Consider the following 19,311-nt stretch of genomic DNA (forward strand, 5'->3'; position numbering starts at 1 on the left):
CCCTGATTTGGAGATTCAGGCATAGACACAGATTTAAATGTTTTTTTTCTATGTACCTCAAGGTACCATTTGGCTCATGAATGCTGCAATGCTGGGGTGCGTGGAGTGTCCCACAGGAACTCAGAGGTCTCCCCTGTGTGCTCAGCAGGAGACCCGAAAGTGGACCAGAAGCACTTCCTGTCCATTTCTGGGTCCTCCAGGGAGCTCATGGGCCCCCCCCATACCCCTTGGCTCAGCGACTGGTGCCTCCTGGGTCTGAGGGGGGCACCTGGGGTCCCCCCATGGCCGATTGCCAATCCAGGGGTGTATGGGGAGGGGGAAGCCCTGTGTGCTTCCCAGCAGACCTGGAAGTGCTTCCGGTCCACTTCCAGGTTTGCTGCCATGCATATAGAGGGCCCCCCTGCAGTCCTGTGGGATGCTCCATATGCCCCAGCATCACAGCATTCACAAGCCATGCTGGTACCTCGAGCTATGTAGAAAAAACATTTAAAGCTGTGTTTATGTCTGAATCACTGATTCTCCCAATCAGCATCGAATCTTCAGATTTGGATTCAGCCAAATCAAATCAAGGACAGTGATCCGAATCAATGAATCAAATCATTGTCCCTGATTCAGGCGGAATCAAATAGGGCCCACTTAGCACACCCCTAATGTACAGTACTAATTGCTCTTGGGATTTTGAAGACTGCAACATACTTGTTTATCAAAATGGTATCTGACTTTTACTGTAATGTGGCAACTGCAGTGAGTTTATTTTCCCCTGGACACTTTTATTAAAGTCATTCAACAGCAAAATGATATAGAATGGGATCTAAATTCAGTTCTGTAAACTACAGGGAAAATCTAGTTCAATCAAAAACTTGTTTCTTCATTTATGTAATTATTCTACTCTGCTGAGGTATTAGGTTCCCTAATCAGAATTTAATTCTTTTTTGTAGAATTCAGTTATGTTGTGGGGAAGAGGAAAAATATTTTCTCTTATTTATTTCCTCATGTATTTCTTATAATTTTTCCCCTACTTACACTCTGCTACTGTGCCTCATGCTGTGGGTTACTCCTGAACAAGTGAGCCACAACAGGAGGCAGCAGTAATCTAGTTAGATGGCTGCATGATTCCTGACTGAAGCATAGTCTAAATGGCTTTGTAACTACTTTTTTCTTAGGTTAAACTTTTCAAAAAAGAAGTCCTTGATTTGTTCCTAAAATGGACATGTTTGGATAAGGAAAATCTTGGTTACAGCAAAAAGTTTCTCTAAATACTGGGTGGAATTATTTTTTAACTCAAGAAGTCTTTAAGGGGAAGGTTATTATGTATAATAGTGTCTTTGTAAGAAATTACTAGCAATTGCAAAGATAAAATCGTAGAGTCAAAGACTCAGCTAATATAAATTTATATAGCTCCATTGGAAAATGTTCTTGATATATACCACCTCAATATTCAGCCAGTTCTTTTTTGGTTTTACTGTAGCTTGTATTACATAAATCACTTATAAAATACATATGTAATGAATGCATTATATCTGTAATATATTAAAATCCAACTCTAAAGAACACCAAACTTACTTGTTCTAAAGTATACATTTTTATGAGAGAATACTAAATACTATCATTTTCAATATTCATTGTACATCTTAAATTCTTCTTACCCACAGATGGTGGCAGCAGAGGCAAAGGAGAACACTTCCCTTATGAGCAAGAAATCAAATTCTTTGCCAAAGTACAGTATTTCATTGTTGTCCCTTTTCAGTGAAGAAAGCACTTGTTAAGAAGCACGTTTGTTTTTGTTATGTTTGCACTTGTTCATGTACTGAACGTTACTGTTATTGTTGCAGTATTGATCATTGAAAAGCTACACAGATTGAAAATACTATAGCATAAAATGTGCCTACAAATAATTTTCAGGTCTCTTTATATTTTTCCTTTATGGTGTACAACTTATCCTTCTGGCTGTTCGTAATCTTTCCTATGTTCCTTTACTAGCTTTGACCAGTAGTGAGCCAGGGTAAATTTCTATCTTTTTATAGTCATCATGCAGTTAATATAAGCTCTGCTTACATGAAAAAATACAGCTAGATCTGTCTCAATGTCGCCTTATCTCTTTCCTTCCTTGTTTTAAAACCATCTTGGTGTATCCGGTTGTGCCAGAAAGGAGTTATCTTTATAAATCAGGAAAATCTGCTTATACCTTGGTACTTGTAAACTCACCTGGTGCCTGCATATTCAAGGTGCCTTTTCAATTCATTAGTGAATAAGCAAAGACAGGTGCTGCTATATTAACTGACCCTGATTCCTTGGCAATAAATTGTAGTATTCATGCTGTAAAGTACTACCACACAATACAGCCCCATTTGCAGTATCAGCCCCTGGGGTGCTCATATTGCTTTTTTCCTTCTATATTATGCCCCAAATTAGAGATGAGGAATTTTCTTCTTGGCTTTTTTATTTAGAATTCCTACTTGGCCGATGGATCAGCAATAGGAACTAAACAATAATCCCTACTGGGCTGGAAATGTTTAAATTCCAGGTAGATGGTTCAAGCTGCTTTTGGTTAAATAAGGGGCCTGACAAGAGAGGATGCTTCCTGGGAAAAGAATTTGATTACTTGGATGCTGAATTTTATTACCAACTGGTGGGGGGCAGATTCTTTTATTTCAAGTTGCAGCCATATTAAAGGCAATGCTTGTGTATATCTTATTAATATAAATAACCTTTGGGTAAAATAACGTAAAATTGCAAAATATCTTTAAATGATGTTAACACTTTTCTCCTTTGCATTCCTCCCAGAAAATTTCAGGAACAAAATTGCTGGAGTAAAGCAGAAACTCATTTTAGTGCCCTGTTTTTGAAAGACATTTTAAGTATTTTTTTTAAGGAGCTATAAGGGATTTACAAAGAAACAGCATTCAGAGAGAGAGCCAACAGGAATTTAAGAATGGAAAACATTACATTGTATTTACATTGCATATTATGAGTAACATAAACTATGGTTGTGTTAGAGTGATGTTGTAGCCAAGTCCAGGAATTATGTGAGAGGAAAGGATTTATTTGGGTTGATATCTTTTATTGGACCAAGTGCATGGCAGGAATCGTTAGACAAACTTTTGAATACAAGGCATTATACATTGAGTTACATATAATAAACTGCTGCCTTGAAGCTCTGAGATGACCATGTCTATCTTTCTCCACTGTATTTTAGGTTGTACTCCCTTTAATCGATCAGTATTTCAAAAACCATCGCCTATATTTCCTATCTGCAGCAAGCAGGCCTCTTAGCAGTGGTGGCCATGCCTCTAACAAGGAGAAAGAAATGGTGACAAGGTAAAAGAAAAAAAATACAGAGAGCCGTTTTCTCCCATATTGACAATGAGTCATTTTGTGAGATGAGGACAGAAAATTTATGCTATCAGAAAAATATAGTTTTCAGAATGCAGATTTATTGCAGAAGTAGCACTGTTGTTACAGTTTGAGACCATATCATTTTTGCCATAGGAAAAATAAAGATTTAAAATTTTTTTTTTATAATCCTGACTTGGACTTTTCCAGCCCAACTTTTTTATTTATTTTTTGCCATGTTTCTGGGGTGTTGCTTTCTTAGTGCTGGAAATAATAGCAATAAAAAATAAATATCAACCCTGACCTTTTCCCCATGAATGACTGTCTTCTAAATATCTTTCTTCCTTCTATCTCTGACTCAGGCTCCTGCTGAAATTAGCATTACTGGTTTTGTCTAGTAATATTTAATTAAAAGGCCACTCAGTTAAAAAATTGAATAGGAATTAGACAGCACCTGCTTGCATCATGCTAACATAATGATTGGCATCTTGGCTATCATAAGAGTTTGAACCAAGTCCCTGCAGTGGTAAGTTTGAATTGCTACATGTTAGACAGCCACTACTCTCTGGATTTGACTTCAACAGGCTAATATTGGATTGGATATAGAAGTGGGCCTGCAACACACAGTCAAGCTGGGTTACACAGATACGTTGCATTTACATGTTTATATGAGCAGGGACTAAAAACCCATATTAAATGTGAAGGCAAAATACATATCATACTAGAGCAGATTAATGATCTGATTAATAATCAGATTAATTTAATCTGACATCTTGTCTCCAAGTGTTAAGTTTGGGAAACTTCAAAGAATTAAAAAGAACACCAACAAGTTCCTGACTTGCAAAATTAAAATGTGATCCTAAAGACTCAAGTGCTATAGGAATTCCATCTCCCTGAAATGTTGTTATGAACCATCTAACCAAGTCACCAAAGATTTCAATGGACTTTCCAAAGCTAGGGGTAAATCAGGAAGGGAATATTTGATGCAACATGGGGAAAAAAAGAAGAAATACAAGATTTTTCTATTTTGTTTTATTTTGTTTTTTCCTCTGGGGCCTGATCTTTTGTAGATTTTTTTGGAGGGAAAAACTAAGCTATTGAACAAAGTTTCCACCATTTCTTTTTAACAGTAGTTTTTTTCATTCATGTAACCAAAGACTACTTAACTGATAATGCATTTTCTAGCTGTAACGCAGTTCTTGTTTTGGCACCTAAAGCAGCCATTGTATACTCAGTAAAAACATGTAGCCTTCAACAAATACAAATGATGTCTTAATTGTGAGCATGTGGGTCAAGATGTTTCCTTTACACCCAACTGTTTTTACAGAGAACCATAGGATGTAACCTAATTAACATCAACCTCTGACATAATTAATGTAATGTTAAGTCTGTTAAGACCTGCCAATGTAGCATGAAGTCCCTCCTAATACTTAAATGGAGTAGGGCTGGTTCTTTCGATGAGTCCGAGTACTGGCATTTTGGCTAATACCTAGAGAGACTGTTTAACCTACAGATACTTCATGAGTTGGATTCCACCATATTCTATGTGAGCACAGCATCCATTGAAGTTAATGAGAGTTGCATTCATGTATGAGAGGATGGAATGAAATGAGATCTATTCAATGTCTTACTGTTTAAATCAACATGAACGTTTTTTATGACAATAACATTTTTAAAAAATTGTCCATGGAAAATTGGATAGGTTAGAGGCTATATGATAGATTGTGCAGAGTCTTTCACTTTTATATCATTGGTTGGAATCTGTCCTAGGTTGCTAGTGATTATGATGGCCTTAGTAAAATGAGATGATGCTATTAATGCCATTTCCTAGTGAACAAGGGAACTTTCCTTGAGAGAGAGAGAGAGAGAGAGAGAGAGGAAAACACACACCACAGTTGCATTCAATTGATACATCAATGGCATTTTGAGAAGTGAGCCAGGGACTGAGTTGGGCCAAGAAGAGTGAAATGGTCTCTCCAGTAGAGAGTAGAGACCAAGGCTAAATCCACAAGGGTTGGGCAGCGTGGGGAAGCTTGCACTATTGCTTTCCCTTTTGTGAGTAAACACAAAACGTCATTATCCATTGCTCTCAACTTGTTGACATGTCATTGGTGCTAAAATGAATGCAGACATATAAACTAGAATCATTAGTCTTGTCCATTTTTTGGTTTAACCTCTTAAACTTTGTATTTCTCATTATGTGTGCTAAGGAATGAAAGACAAAAAAAAGAAAAGAAAAGAAAGTGTGTTAATCTATTAATGCGATCCTAATTGGTCTAATTAAACACTTATCCTCAGGCACTTCAATTAATCTGATATTTATATATATATTTATATATATAAATATATCTATACACATATACATATATTTACTTTTCAGTAATATATTGAACAGACTGCATTTTACTTTTTGATGCTTCAATGATTATTTCCTTCTGGGTTTTCACATAGGGCGCTTTTATATTAATTAGCTTTGCTTTCAGTTTTTTGTTTAATTATAATATGTGCTTATTTAATCATGTTTGTTAAAGAGATGCCCTTAAAACTCTTTCTTTAGTACTCTGTCCCACATTCTGCTCAGAGAATAGATTCTTTCTGCGTGACATCATGTTGCTTTTTCTTGCTCATATATCAGCTGTTATTTTTCTTTCCTCTCCTTTTTGTTCTTTTCCCCTCTCTTCTCTTTTATTTTTATTTTGTCTTCAGCCTGTTCTGCAAACTTGGAGTTCTTGTCAGGCATAGGATTTCACTGTTTGGTAAGGAGACCCTTGACAAATACTAGCATGGCCGTCACTTGGTTTTCTTTGCCTTTTTTTGCCTCGTGTTATGTGCTGCCTTGTTGCATGCTGCATGGCTGCATGGCTGAATGCATGGTCTTCATGGACCACTAATGATCTTTAGGCTGGTAGATCACAGTAGCTTTTAGATGAGTGAAGAGCTTTTGTAGTCGTTCAAGTCTTTTACTGGATGTCACAATATGATTCCCAAACCCTTATCCCTGCCAAAAACCAGAATGGATAATGTTACCTATAGAGACAGGTGTTTGTTGTTTTATAGTAAACTCAACACTGGCCTGCTAATGGGAAAATAAATTACCATCACAACAATACATTTTTCTCTCTTGAAGTCACTTAAGTGTAGTGGGCTGAAATGCTTATCTGATGTTCTATGGAATTTTTCCATATTCCCAAACCTGCTTGACTCCAGATCCGCATGTCTACTATTTCAGACATTATTTTATTATAAATTGCTGGGTTTTCTTAACTTTTGCCTTGTGAAAATCATTTAATTGGAGTCTGTGTCAAGTGTATACGTTATGCCAGATCCATGTAACAGTTACTCACTCTCTGCAGCCTTCTCTTATGTCATGCTGATAGAAGGCTATTTGAAAATGTGTCCCTGTGCATGTATCTTCTGTAATAGGTGCAGTGCAGACTTTATCATCCATGAACATTACATCTAATTGGATAATTATCTGGATGATTCCAGTTTGATTGAAAGTACAGATATAATCGAGTTCTGATATATTTCATTTCATTTGAAGGGAAAGTACCTATTTGGTAAGCACTGTGATATTTCAAAAGCTTATAAACTCTTGTAATCAATAACCTGAAAAAAAAATATGGAAAATAGTTTGGCATCATGTTTTGAGCTTGCAGGCAACTGTGATGAGCAAAGTGGGAGGAGTTTGTGTAGAGCTCCTTCTAAAAGACCACCATTGAATTACGTACCCCAAATGAGAGGTTGTTGCAGCTTTTTGTGGTATGTTAGAAAAGCATGTCACGTAACTGCTCTTCAGCCCCTGGATAAGTTCTAAACTGGTTTTCCAAAAAATATCTCAATCTGTACTGGTTTATTTTGAAACCTTTTAGTGACAGCATGATTTGATGGATGGTTCAGCTCTGAAGTGATGTGATTTTCTGTCATTTGGGGTAAATAATCTCAGGGATAATATTATGGATTAATCTCTTGGATTATCGTTTAGGACTAATGACTAAAAAACTGAGCCTGCATTTCATTTCCATATACAGTCTACAATGTTAGAGGAAAAATTATTTCCACCCTGGTTCCTAGCCTGTCCATTTTTGGATTGTCCAGAGAGGGTTCCTCAGGAACCAAGGAATTGGAGGGGAGATGGATGCAGCTGAGGCTTCATTACTATTGGCACATCTTCAGGAGGAAAGCGGGTTTATTCTTGACTCAGGTTAATTTACATGTGTTAACTAACAGCAAATATAATCCCTTGAATATATAGGGCCAACACCTGGCAACATTTCAGAACTGTGAGGTAGAACTCTGGGGCAAATTGTGCCGGAGTTTATCACATTGCCTTAATGGCATATGTAGATGCATGCTTTTATCCTAAAACATACTTTATATAAGCCAGAATTTTATAATGGATTCTGCATTTCTAATATCATGGTATGCTTTGTATCTAGGTTTCAGAGTTTATAAAAATCAAATTTCTAATTAGTTTGTTTTTTTTAAAATAAGTGTACGTATGTGGCAGATGTAAATTGGTAGAACTTGCGGTTCGACTGTTGTTACTCCTTCTCTGACTTTGAATCTGTTGGTTGTTCAGGGGTAACAGAATGGAAAAGACAGAACTGCCCAGTAAATTCAAATGTTTGTGTATCCTTGTGTTATAGTGGAGATCCTGTGTTGTTTTTTTAAAAGAATGTGTTTTGCATTGCTCTATAGGAGGAGGGTTGTTAGGAAAATATCAACTGTAGCTAAGCTCTCTTATTGCTGTGATACAATTTGTAAGAACAGGAGAAATCATATAATTAGAGACTGAGTTTCAAGTATTTAATCTCACTTTAAAAAAAAAATCCTGGTCATCTGAAATTTGACTCTTCAAGACACAGAAACATAAAAAGTGGAAACACAATGAAAACAACTAAATGCGTTAAAGGCCAAAGAAATGGAAAGGCCGGAATTCTCACTGTTCTTCCCTGTTCTCTTCATAACCAAATTCTGCTCTTAATTAGAGGCATTAATGAGTGCATGTGTCTAGGGCATACAGATCAGAAGGAAAGGAGCTGTCGTGCTAGTCCATTAATTTCAGTATTTTACAGTGGGTCACATAGTAATTGGCAATTTTACTGTAACTGAGTTATGGTCATTTCTCATGCTCTGTGTCAGTTACAGTATAATTTGGAGTATTCTTTGCATATTGAGTCTAAACCCAATGCTTTTATGACATTCAGAACAACTAGTTAGCTCTTTAAGCCTAGAGACAGAAGTCGCATATAACCCATTTAAGTGATAGAAACTTGTTTAAACCTGTAACAGAATAGAAGTTCAGTGCACATAAACTGCTTTCAAAATTGCCGAACCCCTTTTAAAATAAATCTGGTTGAATGTAGTATCAGACTTCACTGATTTAGGTCAAACTGGTTTATGGAACTTCTGTCCTGGTTCCCCTCCCAATTCAATTTAAATCTCAATCCTCCAGCACCCTGGGATGCTGTTCATCCTTGGGCTATGCTTTCTGCTCCAGTAGAGCAGGGCAGCCCCAACCCCAGCTGTAAAATCCCAGGCAGTCCAGAGCCCAGCAGATTCCCCCAGCCCTGCCACCTCCTCTGCCAAGGGAATTCGTCTGGCTCCCAGCCAGGGTGGAAGTAAAACCTCCACTGTGGGATTCCCCGCATGCTGGGCACAAACCAATTGGGCGGCCAGGAATAAGGGGAGGGGGAGGGATAGGGCAGCTATTTTGCCCCCTCAACTCCCTCCTCAGCCTGTCTGCTGGCTGGGGAGGCCAGGTGATGGCCAGGTGATCACCTCAGCTTCCAGTTCCCAGCTCAGGTTGGGAGAGTAAAGTCACCAGTTTGGACTCCCCCCCCATCCTGCACCACGCATACCATGGCTGGAGGCCTAGAGCCAGGTGGAGGGGGCCATTCTTCCCCTTCTTTAGACAGCCCAGCTGGACAGAGAGGAGTTATGACTGGGTGACTGCCTTAGCTCCCAGATTGGGTACCACTGTGGGCTTTCCCGTAGCTGGGAGCTGCGGCAATCACATGGCCACGCCCCCTTCTAGGCTGGCAGACCTTCTGAGGATGGAGTGGGAGGGGGAAAGCGGGCATGGGAGGGTACCTGGCTCTGGACCTCCAGCCAGGCTGTGCCCAGCATGGGGGGAAGCCCACAGTGGGGACCATTTTACCTCCCAGTTCTTCTTCAGCCAGCCTGCTAGCCAAAGAGGGGCCATTTCTGGGTGAGCTTTGGCTGCCAGCTGTGGGGGAGTGGGGGTGGGGAAATGGACTCCACTGCGAGCTTCCCCCCCTCCCCCCCATGCTGGACACAGCCTGGCTGGAGATCCAGAGCTGGGGGGGATGGTCCTATGCCCTCCTCACTCCCCCCCATTGGCCTGCTGGCTGAGGAAGGGGCATGGCCGGGTGATCACCCCAGGTCCCAGGCTGATCCTGCCAATTGGTGCTCCATTCCCCAGCTGGTGCTTGTGGGGGAGGGGGGCACCAGTGCTCCTGCCTGCCCATGCTCCTGCTTGCCCATCACCTAGGCGGTGAGTGTGGCTGGTCAGGGGGTGCACATGCACCCCTGTGCACCCCCTACATGTCACCACTGCTGCACCCAGCACAACCCAGCTAGAGGTCCAGAGCTGGGGAAGGGGGGCATCCCCCCCACCTCCTCAGCTACCCAGTGTGCCAAGGAGGGCACATGTCTGGGTGACTGACCCAGCTCCGGCTCTGGGTGAGTGGGATGTGGGGGAGATAGGGATAGGGAGGAATGCCCTACTTGGGGCTTCCCCCTTCCCCTCATATCAGGGAGACCCCAGCTGGGAGTTTGGTGCAGGGTGGGGGGTTCCCTTCACACCACCTCTTCAGCTGGCCCAGACAGAAGAGGGGTTGCGGCTAGGGGAACCAACTCCAAGCACGGGGGAGAAAGGGCGACACACCCCATTGGGGGCTTCCACCCACCCCCTTCCCTGGTGCCAGTTGGCTCGAGGCTGAAGAGGGGACATGTCTCTGGGAATTGCTCTTTGCTGTGACTATCAGGCTGGGAGGCATTCTCTAGCACCCCCTGGCTTCTGGTATGGGCCACTGCAGGAGTTTGGTTGCCTGTCAGGTTTGAAAAGTGGATATTAGTTCACTCTTATAATTGGTTCAATCTAGGCAGTTTACAGAAACCTGGAAAGATTGAATCAATTCACTCTTCGGGTTTTTGACTGCCTGTACTTGGCCTAAAACATCAGCATCTCTGTCCTTTTGGCTACATCAAGAAACAAAGATGGAACTTCCAAAATACATAATGAAAATTTCTTCTTTCAGTATTTTCATCCAACAAAACAAGGAAGAACTAGGAACCTTTATCTCGTAAGATTTCCATTCTCATTTCCACACCAAAATGGTTTTGATGGATTTCTGGATACTTTTTCATATCTATAAACAACTTTAAATTAGCACATTATCAAATGTTTGGGATATCAGGACCTGTTTATAATATCATAGTTGTGAGGAAAAAACAGCTGCCTTCTGCTGGTGCTTTATTAATAGGAAGATTATAAAGGTCTTATTCAGTGGTTCTCAACCTTTTGAGACCCTTTGTTACTCTCAAGGCAGTCCTTATTTGACTTGAGTACCTTGCCATAACTTGTATAAATTCAGTAGCACCCCATTCCAAAAAACTAATTCATTTCTTACAAAACTAATTTATTTATTTCAGTGCCTATCTTCTTGCAGAGCAGAGGGGTTAGGCAGTGCCAGATGGGAAGTGGCCTGGCAGGGAGACCCTGGGCCTGCCTTTACCTGCTTATATCCTCACACCTCATTATTGTAATCACACCTTACTTTTCACTTCACACCTTCTGCAACACCCTTCAGAGGATCTTGTGGCACCCCAGGGTTTCCTCACAACCTGGTTGAGAATCATTTGTCTAACTGAAGCACATGCACCAGTTCTCCAAAATATACAGATTACTTTATAATCAGAAGTAGGCAAATGTAGTGATCAAGAAGGTTGTGTATTTTGTGCTTGTTAAAGTTTCTGTCAATTTTTAATCTTTCTCTTAAACAAATGTATCCTGTTGCCAAAATGTTGCTAATGGAATCTCTATTTACAGTAGAGATTTTTCCTAAAAATATATTGCACCAGCAACAGCAGAAATGATATGAACAGCAGTGTTAACAGATCGTTATCAGTATTCTCACTACCATGTTCTCTAAGCCTGTTTAGTACTTTTATGGTAGAGATTTGCAAGTAACCTGTGATTAGTTTATAATGATTTAAACTTGGAGTTTATACTTGAAGCCCAGTTCTAGCAAAAATTTTTAGTCCCACAATTGTCAAGTTACACATGTGAATAAGTTTGTTTCAGGATCAGAGCTTTGAGTTAGAACCTTTCAGCTGTGGTTACCCTGTCAATCTTCTAATGTCACTTCAGTGTCAAGTTTGCATGTCTCAGTGGATTTACCCTTATTTTACTCTCCAGGAAAGACAAACCTAAAGATTGACGAGTTTTCCATGCCCAGAATACTTGTTGTCTTCTGTTTACTGTCTTCATAGAAACTATTTGATATGTAGTAAACATATGACTTTAATTGTAAATGTAAATAGAACACACTCTTATTAACATTTTCTTGCTTTCAGATTGAGTCACAGAAGGGAAACTTCTCAAATGCCACTACTGCATCCTCTTCTCTGGCATCTTTTTTACATTATTTTCACTAAAAAGAACTATTTATGTTCACTTGAAAATAGTTGGCCCACTGACAAAATTTCATGACATTATTTCCTGTAACCTACATTAAAGTATTTTACTAATCTACTGTTTTGTTATTAAAGGTTCATTAGTTTTATGAGCGTCAAAAATATGAGAGAGACAGTGGCCTTTCCTAAATAGGGAGGGAATTCATAGATTCTAAATAGGGGAGGGTGTGTACGAGTTATGCATATGACCAAAATTAACCCTTTGTTTAACTGGTGAAACATCTTTTTTTTCTTTTTTTTTTTTAATAGGGTGGCATCTATTGAAGACAACATCTCAGTGCATATCAACATTACAATAAGTTCAGGGACCATAGTTTATGCATTTATTTAGTACTTGTATTACCAAGTATTAAATAAATGTACAGTAACCAGAGTTACTGTACAGTAGCACTGGCAAATGTCTTTTAGGTGATGCTACCATGCAGTAGCTTAATACTACTGCACAGTAACATATTAGCACTGTCCATGCTATGACATGATACTGCACAGTATTTTTTGGTGCTGCACAGGCAGTGTCTTGCGTAGATGTGCCCACGGACATGTTTGTGCTAAGTTTGCACTGGCTATCTCTGGAACTTCTAAGAGCCTGCAAAGCCTGCTTAAGAAGCTGGTAAATTCTTCACCATTAGCCAACAATGCTGTGCAAAATACCTGATTAGCTCATTTAAAGGGGTATGTCACATGAGATGCTTTAGTTACTTTATCATCAAACAGTTTATAAGTCTTAGATGTAGAAACAGCAAGTTACAATTGTGTAACTTTTCAGGAAGTTAGATCAGTGATTTGAAAGATCCCGTTGTGGATCACTTCAGCTTAGCTACAACATTCAAGGTCTAACATTTCCGTGCTGTCGTATACAAATGTGTGTCTCTCATGAGTGGGCAGGACCAAATTAAGAAATCTAAATAGTTTTCACTGTCTGAGAAAGAGAGAAAATTTCATCTGCTCTTATATGAATCAATTAAAATTATATTTGCAAAACTGAAATAAAACACACATGATGCACTGCAGCTCTGATTAAGACCACATCTCTTCTTGAGTGCCTTAGTGATTTGATGTGATGCTTTGAGTGCCTCAGCTCTTCGATGAGAGATGCTTTAGTGCCTCCAGTCACTGCATCTGTGTAAACAGGTTAAGAAAACAAACTGCATGTTTTTAACTTGGCTGTTAAGATAATGCAGAAGTTGAATTGGTTTTTTTTTGCTGTTTTGGTTACCATTTCTTGTAAAATCACAAATGCAGTTAAAAGAAAAAAGAAAACACGAAAGCTTTAATGAAAATTCAGCTTAATTGATAGGTCATTTTACTTCCTGTTTAGGAAATGATGCAACTTCAATAGTCAACTGTCTTCACATACTGGGTCAGACCTTGGATGCAAGGTAATGCTGAATATATTTTCTAAAGTATAAATAAAATTTAGAAAGTAACTGAGCATATAATGTATAGGATTTTGAAGCTGTTTATCTGTACATGGCCACACACTTTTTGACATTAGAAAAAGAGTATCCTAATGGAAGAAAAAGTTCCCATGGTAAATGTGGATCTATTATTATTCTTGGTGACCAAGGTTTTTGGTAGTGTGAGACAGAGCTTTTTTCTCTAGGTTATTGTTTCTAGTCCAGATCAGGTCATCAGTGACCAAAAATTACTGGCTGTTTCTTGACCTATTTGAAGCAGCAAAGTATCTCAAAAACTGCCATAAATAGTGGATTTGATTTATTCTTTTGCTTGAAGTCTCATCAGAGAAGCCACATATTGAATGTTTATGGAATGAAATACACTATTTCTAAAACATGTCTTTACTGGCAAGTTGACTTAGGCTCTCCACTGAATATTACCTTCACCCCCTCCAGTCTGTATACAAGAACTCTGAACTGATTTTTGTGGGGCTTTTTACCTGGGAGAGCTGCCCATTTTGAGCACAGACTAAAGCTTTCCCTGGGGCTGGTAAACTATGCACTTTGCTGAGCGCTGACAGATCTACAAAGCTTTTCCACAACTTCCCAGAAGGACAGTCAAGTTCTTCTACAATCTAATGAGAAACTTCCTATAGTTATTACTTTCCTAGGACTGATACCTCTACAATCAATTTAATGAGCCACATGTTTCTGTTTAAAAATAATTATGCTGAATTGAAGCACAGTATAGATTTGATTGCACTTATATAGCAAACATATAGCTAATAATATTTTTTCTGTTCCTACTATGGATTTTAATGGAAACTTTCAGTCAACACATTATAATTTTTAATTTCTGATATGAAAAATGTGACTGTGAAGTATGATTTATTTTGGAATGCCGCTTCAAATTGGTATACATTCCCTATTCTGATGAATAGCAGGCTTGCTCATTCCTTATTTTATGAAACATTTAAAACATTATGTTCCGAAAGTTTTTCAATGTAAAAACAATCAAAGGCCCAGTATGATCTGTAGAATTTACTGAGACAGAATTTCAGGACAAAGTGCTACCACGGGTTGCTTTCTTTAAATAAAAAAGAATTTACTGAGTATAAAATAGAGGCACAAAAACTTGAAGAAACTTTTTCATATAAGCCAGAACTAGGATTTGTTTTGTATTTCTCTAATAGAATATGATTTTTCTTTCTTACATGTAATGTGCAGGACAGTGATGAAAACTGGTCTGGAGTCTGTTAAAATGGCACTGAGAGCATTTTTGGATAATGCTGCAGAGGATCTGGAGAAAACAATGGAAAATCTTAAGCAAGGCCAGTTTACACACACCAGAAACCAGCCAAAGGGAGTAACACAAATCATTAACTACACCACAGTGGCTCTCCTGCCAGTGCTCTCTTCATTATTTGAACACATTGGACAGCATCAATTTGGGGAAGATTTAATATGTATGTATTATTTAGAAATGAAAGCAGCCTGTACTAAAGCGCCAGGTTCTTAAGCTGAGTAGTCTCACACCTTCCATGGGGGGGAGGGGTACAAATAACACACATTGACCTGTAGGTGGCTGCTTTATTGTTTTGTAGTGATGATTATTAGAGTCTCAGTACTATTGTACAAAGATAAATCCCTGTTCTTAACGATGTAAAGTTGTAATTGATTTAAGTGAGAGTTGTAAGTTGAGAATAAAGTCACCAGCTTTTTTTCCCTGAAAGAAGGGAGAGTTTGAGTTTGTGGTTAGGAATTGAGATACAAAGTCTGGAATTAATTGCTGGCTCTGATCCAGTCTTGCTACACGATCTTGCACAATTCTCTTTCTCTGTCTCTCTCTCTTTGGCTTAGTTTATGAACCTGTAAAAGGGGGGTTTAATATAAAGGGATGTTGTCAAGCTGAATTAATGTTTGTTTGGAGCTCTGAGGTCCCCTTGATGAAAGCATCTACAAAAGGCAGCCTCTTGAAACAGGATTGCATTCCTTGATTTAATGACAGGCATGATTTTTTGATTGATCCATGTGTGTCTGGGAGGTATTTATGAAACGCTATCCTGTGTAGTTTAGAAATAATACAGATTCAGAACTTTAGATTTAAAAACCTAATCCCTGAAGAACAAAAGGTGTACTTTTGTGGTGTCTTTAAAGGTAGAAACAGATGCTACTTGAAGTCTCATTTGTTCTGCCATAGTCGTTTTGTTTTTTTTTGTGGCGGCACAAACACTGAGCAAACAGACAGCAATACCCTTTGTCATGTCACATGAAAGAAAAAGCAGTGGCACAACAAAAGGTGGTAAGAGACTCTGCCTCTGTGTTGTGGCAGATATGTTTTACCTGTGTCTGACCTGGCAGGGAAAACCCCACTCTCTCTGCAAGGCCAAACCTATGCCAAACAAATGTGCTTTCCCACTCAGCCAGACCCATGGGAAAGAGGGAAGATCACATTGTCCTTTGTCCTACACCATCAAGGGTGGAACAAGGAATGACATGTTTTGCTCAGTGCAGCAAATCATTTGTGCCATAACACATTGTGGCACAGCTGATCTGCTTCTTTCAGCAACATCTATTTCTAGCCTTACAGTTCACAAAGTATTTCAGTTCTGCATGTCTTAGAATCTCTGTAGGGATTCTGTTGGCCAGTTTTGTCATCCTGCTTCCACAAACCTAGATTGGAAGAAGTTTTGTATAAATCTTTCAGTAGCAGTGGATCTGGTAAAAAAACAACAAACAAACAAACAAAAACTCTCAAAGTCTGTGCTTTTTGTATTTTCCAACTATGTGAAAAACTCTTTTCTGAAGGTTGAACTTTTATTGCCAAAAGTAAATGTGCTTAGGTTGTAAACCCTTGCTCATACTACATTCTTTCTTGTTGTAAAGTATGGGGGGAACAGTAGCTTAGAATATCATCATAAGCCAAGAAGCTGGGGAAATATGTCATACCCTTAAACTCAAACTTCAATTAGCATGACCCCCCTAGGAGTATAAACTGGTTGAGAAAATGGCCATAGTTTAAATGAACCAATGATATGTCATTGGAATGGGTTATTTCTGTTGCATACCTACACTTCTCTTCACATCATGTTTTTAATAATAATACCCATCCTTGTGATAGCCAGTTTGTTGACTGACTCTGGGGACTGAGTTTGATAAAAATGAAGCCAGTTTATGCTGGAAGCTCAGACTTTCTCCACAGATCAGACCCATAGGGTGGGCAGCAAATAACAGGCACTGACACTAAGGGTGTGTACAGTCATTTGCTGCAGCCAGCCTGTGATCCAAGAGAGAAGTTGGTGGGACTGGAGGCAGAGGCAGCGGGGTGGTGGGTTGTCCATGGTAGGGAGGAGGTCTGGTATGGAAAGGAAGGTGTGGGGGGTTAAAAATATTCCGGTCAGGGTGGGTGGAGTGGAAATAATGCAGCCCCATGGCTGGGGCAAGTGGCTGGGCTTTCCCAACTCAGAGGCTGCACTCTGAACTTGTACAAGTGTTCACAAAATTGGGTTAACCCTTTATTAGAATAAGTTAATGCAGTCTCAATCTCTGAGTGCACCAAATCAATGCAGTTTTGATCTGACTTAGGTGCATCAACTTAGATTGGGCACCATTTTTGAGCAATTTAAGCCCTCTGCACAGCTGAGCATTTAGATCGACCTAACTCTGGTTAGGTCAATCTAAATGTAACGCCTGTCTGTACCAAAGGTGGTCACCCTAGCGCTTTAATTTTAGATTGAAAGAATGGAATTCTATCATGTTTCATTGCTATCATCTGGAGAGGCGAAAGGGGTTATGAGAGGGGAGACGAGAACTGGAAAAAAATGTAGTAAAACTTTAGAGGAAGTTGGAATGTTGTTATTTTTTGGATGTAGGATAAACTAAAGGTTTTTTTTTCCTGAAAGTGAGCAATCCAGGTACTTACAGCCACAAATGGGAAAACTCCAACTTTAAATGTTTAAAATTAAAAAAAGAAAGAGGTTTGATCATTTCTCCCATATGACAAACTGGCCATTGTTTGTTTCTAAAACAAAAGCATAGTGTAAAGAAAAGAACTTGTAGGAACTTGTGCTCATTCTTTTATTCCCTTTGTCTGACTGATCAGTAAATCATTTAGCTGCTATAAACTTATAGCTGTGTCTTAAATGGAGATAATTTCATTAAGTATGTGAAGAATCAAAACATCTCTTGAACAAGAGTATCTTTCTAATGTAATGTACTTTACAAAGCAAAAATGGAATCTTAAATGGATTAGTTCCGTAATACATTTTCCTTTTACTTATTTTAACACTTTAGCAATTTGCCTTGAGAATTCCCTGCTATTTAAGCCCTGCAAGCAATCAGAGAAGATTCACTAAAATGTAGTGCTCAGGTTATTTAATTAACTAATTCTCAGTTTATGTAACTATGCATTATCCTCACAAGGATGGTGGGCCATTAATAACAGAAAATTAGAGCACTAATGACATATTAGATATGATACTATTCTCAGTATAATAATGCTTATCACATTAAAAGGAAGTTTTATATTACAAGCTATGGCAGTTACTCTGTAACATCTATGGATGATATTTGGTAATTTAAACTCATTTCTGCACAGATTATCAAGTCAAATATAATGAGATTGCTTATGTATTTTAATTCTACCAAAATGAAGAGCATTCAAAATTCTCTTTTTTTTTCCTTCTCCTTTTCTTTAGTGGAAGATGTTCAAGTATCTTGTTACAGAATATTGGCCAGTTTATATGCTCTTGGAACTAGCAAGAGCATCTACGTGGAGCGGTAAGAGGAAAAACCCTTCACATAATTGCAAGCTTCCTACATACACCTACTTGTATACCATTTTTTCTACTGCCCCTTCCCTCCCTTTCTGCCCCCACCTCCTTCCCCCACCACCTACTAAGCAAAAAAAGATGATTTCTTTGGTGGAAACATACATGAACTTTGTACGCTTATTTCTTAATTCTACTAATTATTGAGCTTTGGCAAAGGGCTTTTGCATGCTGACAGGTTATTCTTTAGTAGTCCATAAATTCCTTATGAAAATGAGACATTATAAGCCAATACAAGGGGAATCATTTGCAACTTAAAGTGGTTATGCAAATCTCCTTTCACTAAGAATGGTCGCTGTCCTCAAAACATTGATATCTAATTTTATGCTCACAACATACCACAGGCAGCTGCAGATAGAATTAGTTTTGAATATAATTACTATCCAGTTAGGGAAAAAATATTTGCACTATTTATGTGACTATTTCCTAAGTTGGATTTTTTTTATATATTTGACTTATATGGAATAGTATACCACTTTTATATACCAAATATGAAAGTTGTTCCTTTCATCTACAATAGCCCACAAATATTAATACACATAGAAATCATATAACATTTTAATGTGAAATTCATGTTCTTTTCATTCTTATTCATTAATAAAGAATAAGGAGAAGGAATAAGCAAGGACATAGCTATGAGACTGGAGTCATAGACAAGAAATTCAGTGGCAGTACAGTAAAATCCCTTTTTTCCAGCATTTTACTAGCTGGTATATTCTGTTAATTGGCACTGCACAGCTGCTGCTGTGCTGCCGCCATCCACCACTCTGCGCCACCACCACGTACAACCGCCTCACACTGCCGCCATGTTGCCACCATCTACCACCCTGCCCAGCTGCCGCTTGCAAGCTGTGTGCAACCCCTGCCCCCACCTCCACCATGCACCACTGCACCCAATTGCTGCTGCATGCAAGCCTCCCCCTCCAGCTCCAGTATTTTTAGATAACCGGCATTTGTACATTAACGGCACCTGCCATTCCCCACTCATGCTGGATAATAGAGATTTTACTGTATTTATTACCAGAATT

The 19,311-nt window shown here is 39.0% G+C and overlaps 1 protein-coding gene across 1 annotated transcript in view; it reads left to right on the plus strand.

Moving 5' to 3' along the window:
* The window catches only part of RYR2 (ryanodine receptor 2), an 830,495-nt gene that overhangs the window by 652,410 nt on the left and 158,774 nt on the right, over positions 1–19,311 (plus strand). The window contains exons 59-64 of the mRNA XM_090044772.1: positions 1,653–1,717; positions 3,197–3,318; positions 6,040–6,089; positions 13,376–13,436; positions 14,682–14,920; positions 18,152–18,233. Coding sequence (XP_089900898.1) covers positions 1,653–1,717; positions 3,197–3,318; positions 6,040–6,089; positions 13,376–13,436; positions 14,682–14,920; positions 18,152–18,233 — 619 coding nt within the window. The remainder of the gene's footprint in view (positions 1–1,652; positions 1,718–3,196; positions 3,319–6,039; positions 6,090–13,375; positions 13,437–14,681; positions 14,921–18,151; positions 18,234–19,311) is intronic.

Source organism: Crocodylus siamensis, chromosome 1 (genome assembly GCF_052110815.1).
Source record: "Crocodylus siamensis isolate JL-2025a chromosome 1, ASM5211081v1, whole genome shotgun sequence".
Taxonomy (NCBI): domain Eukaryota; kingdom Metazoa; phylum Chordata; order Crocodylia; family Crocodylidae; genus Crocodylus; species Crocodylus siamensis.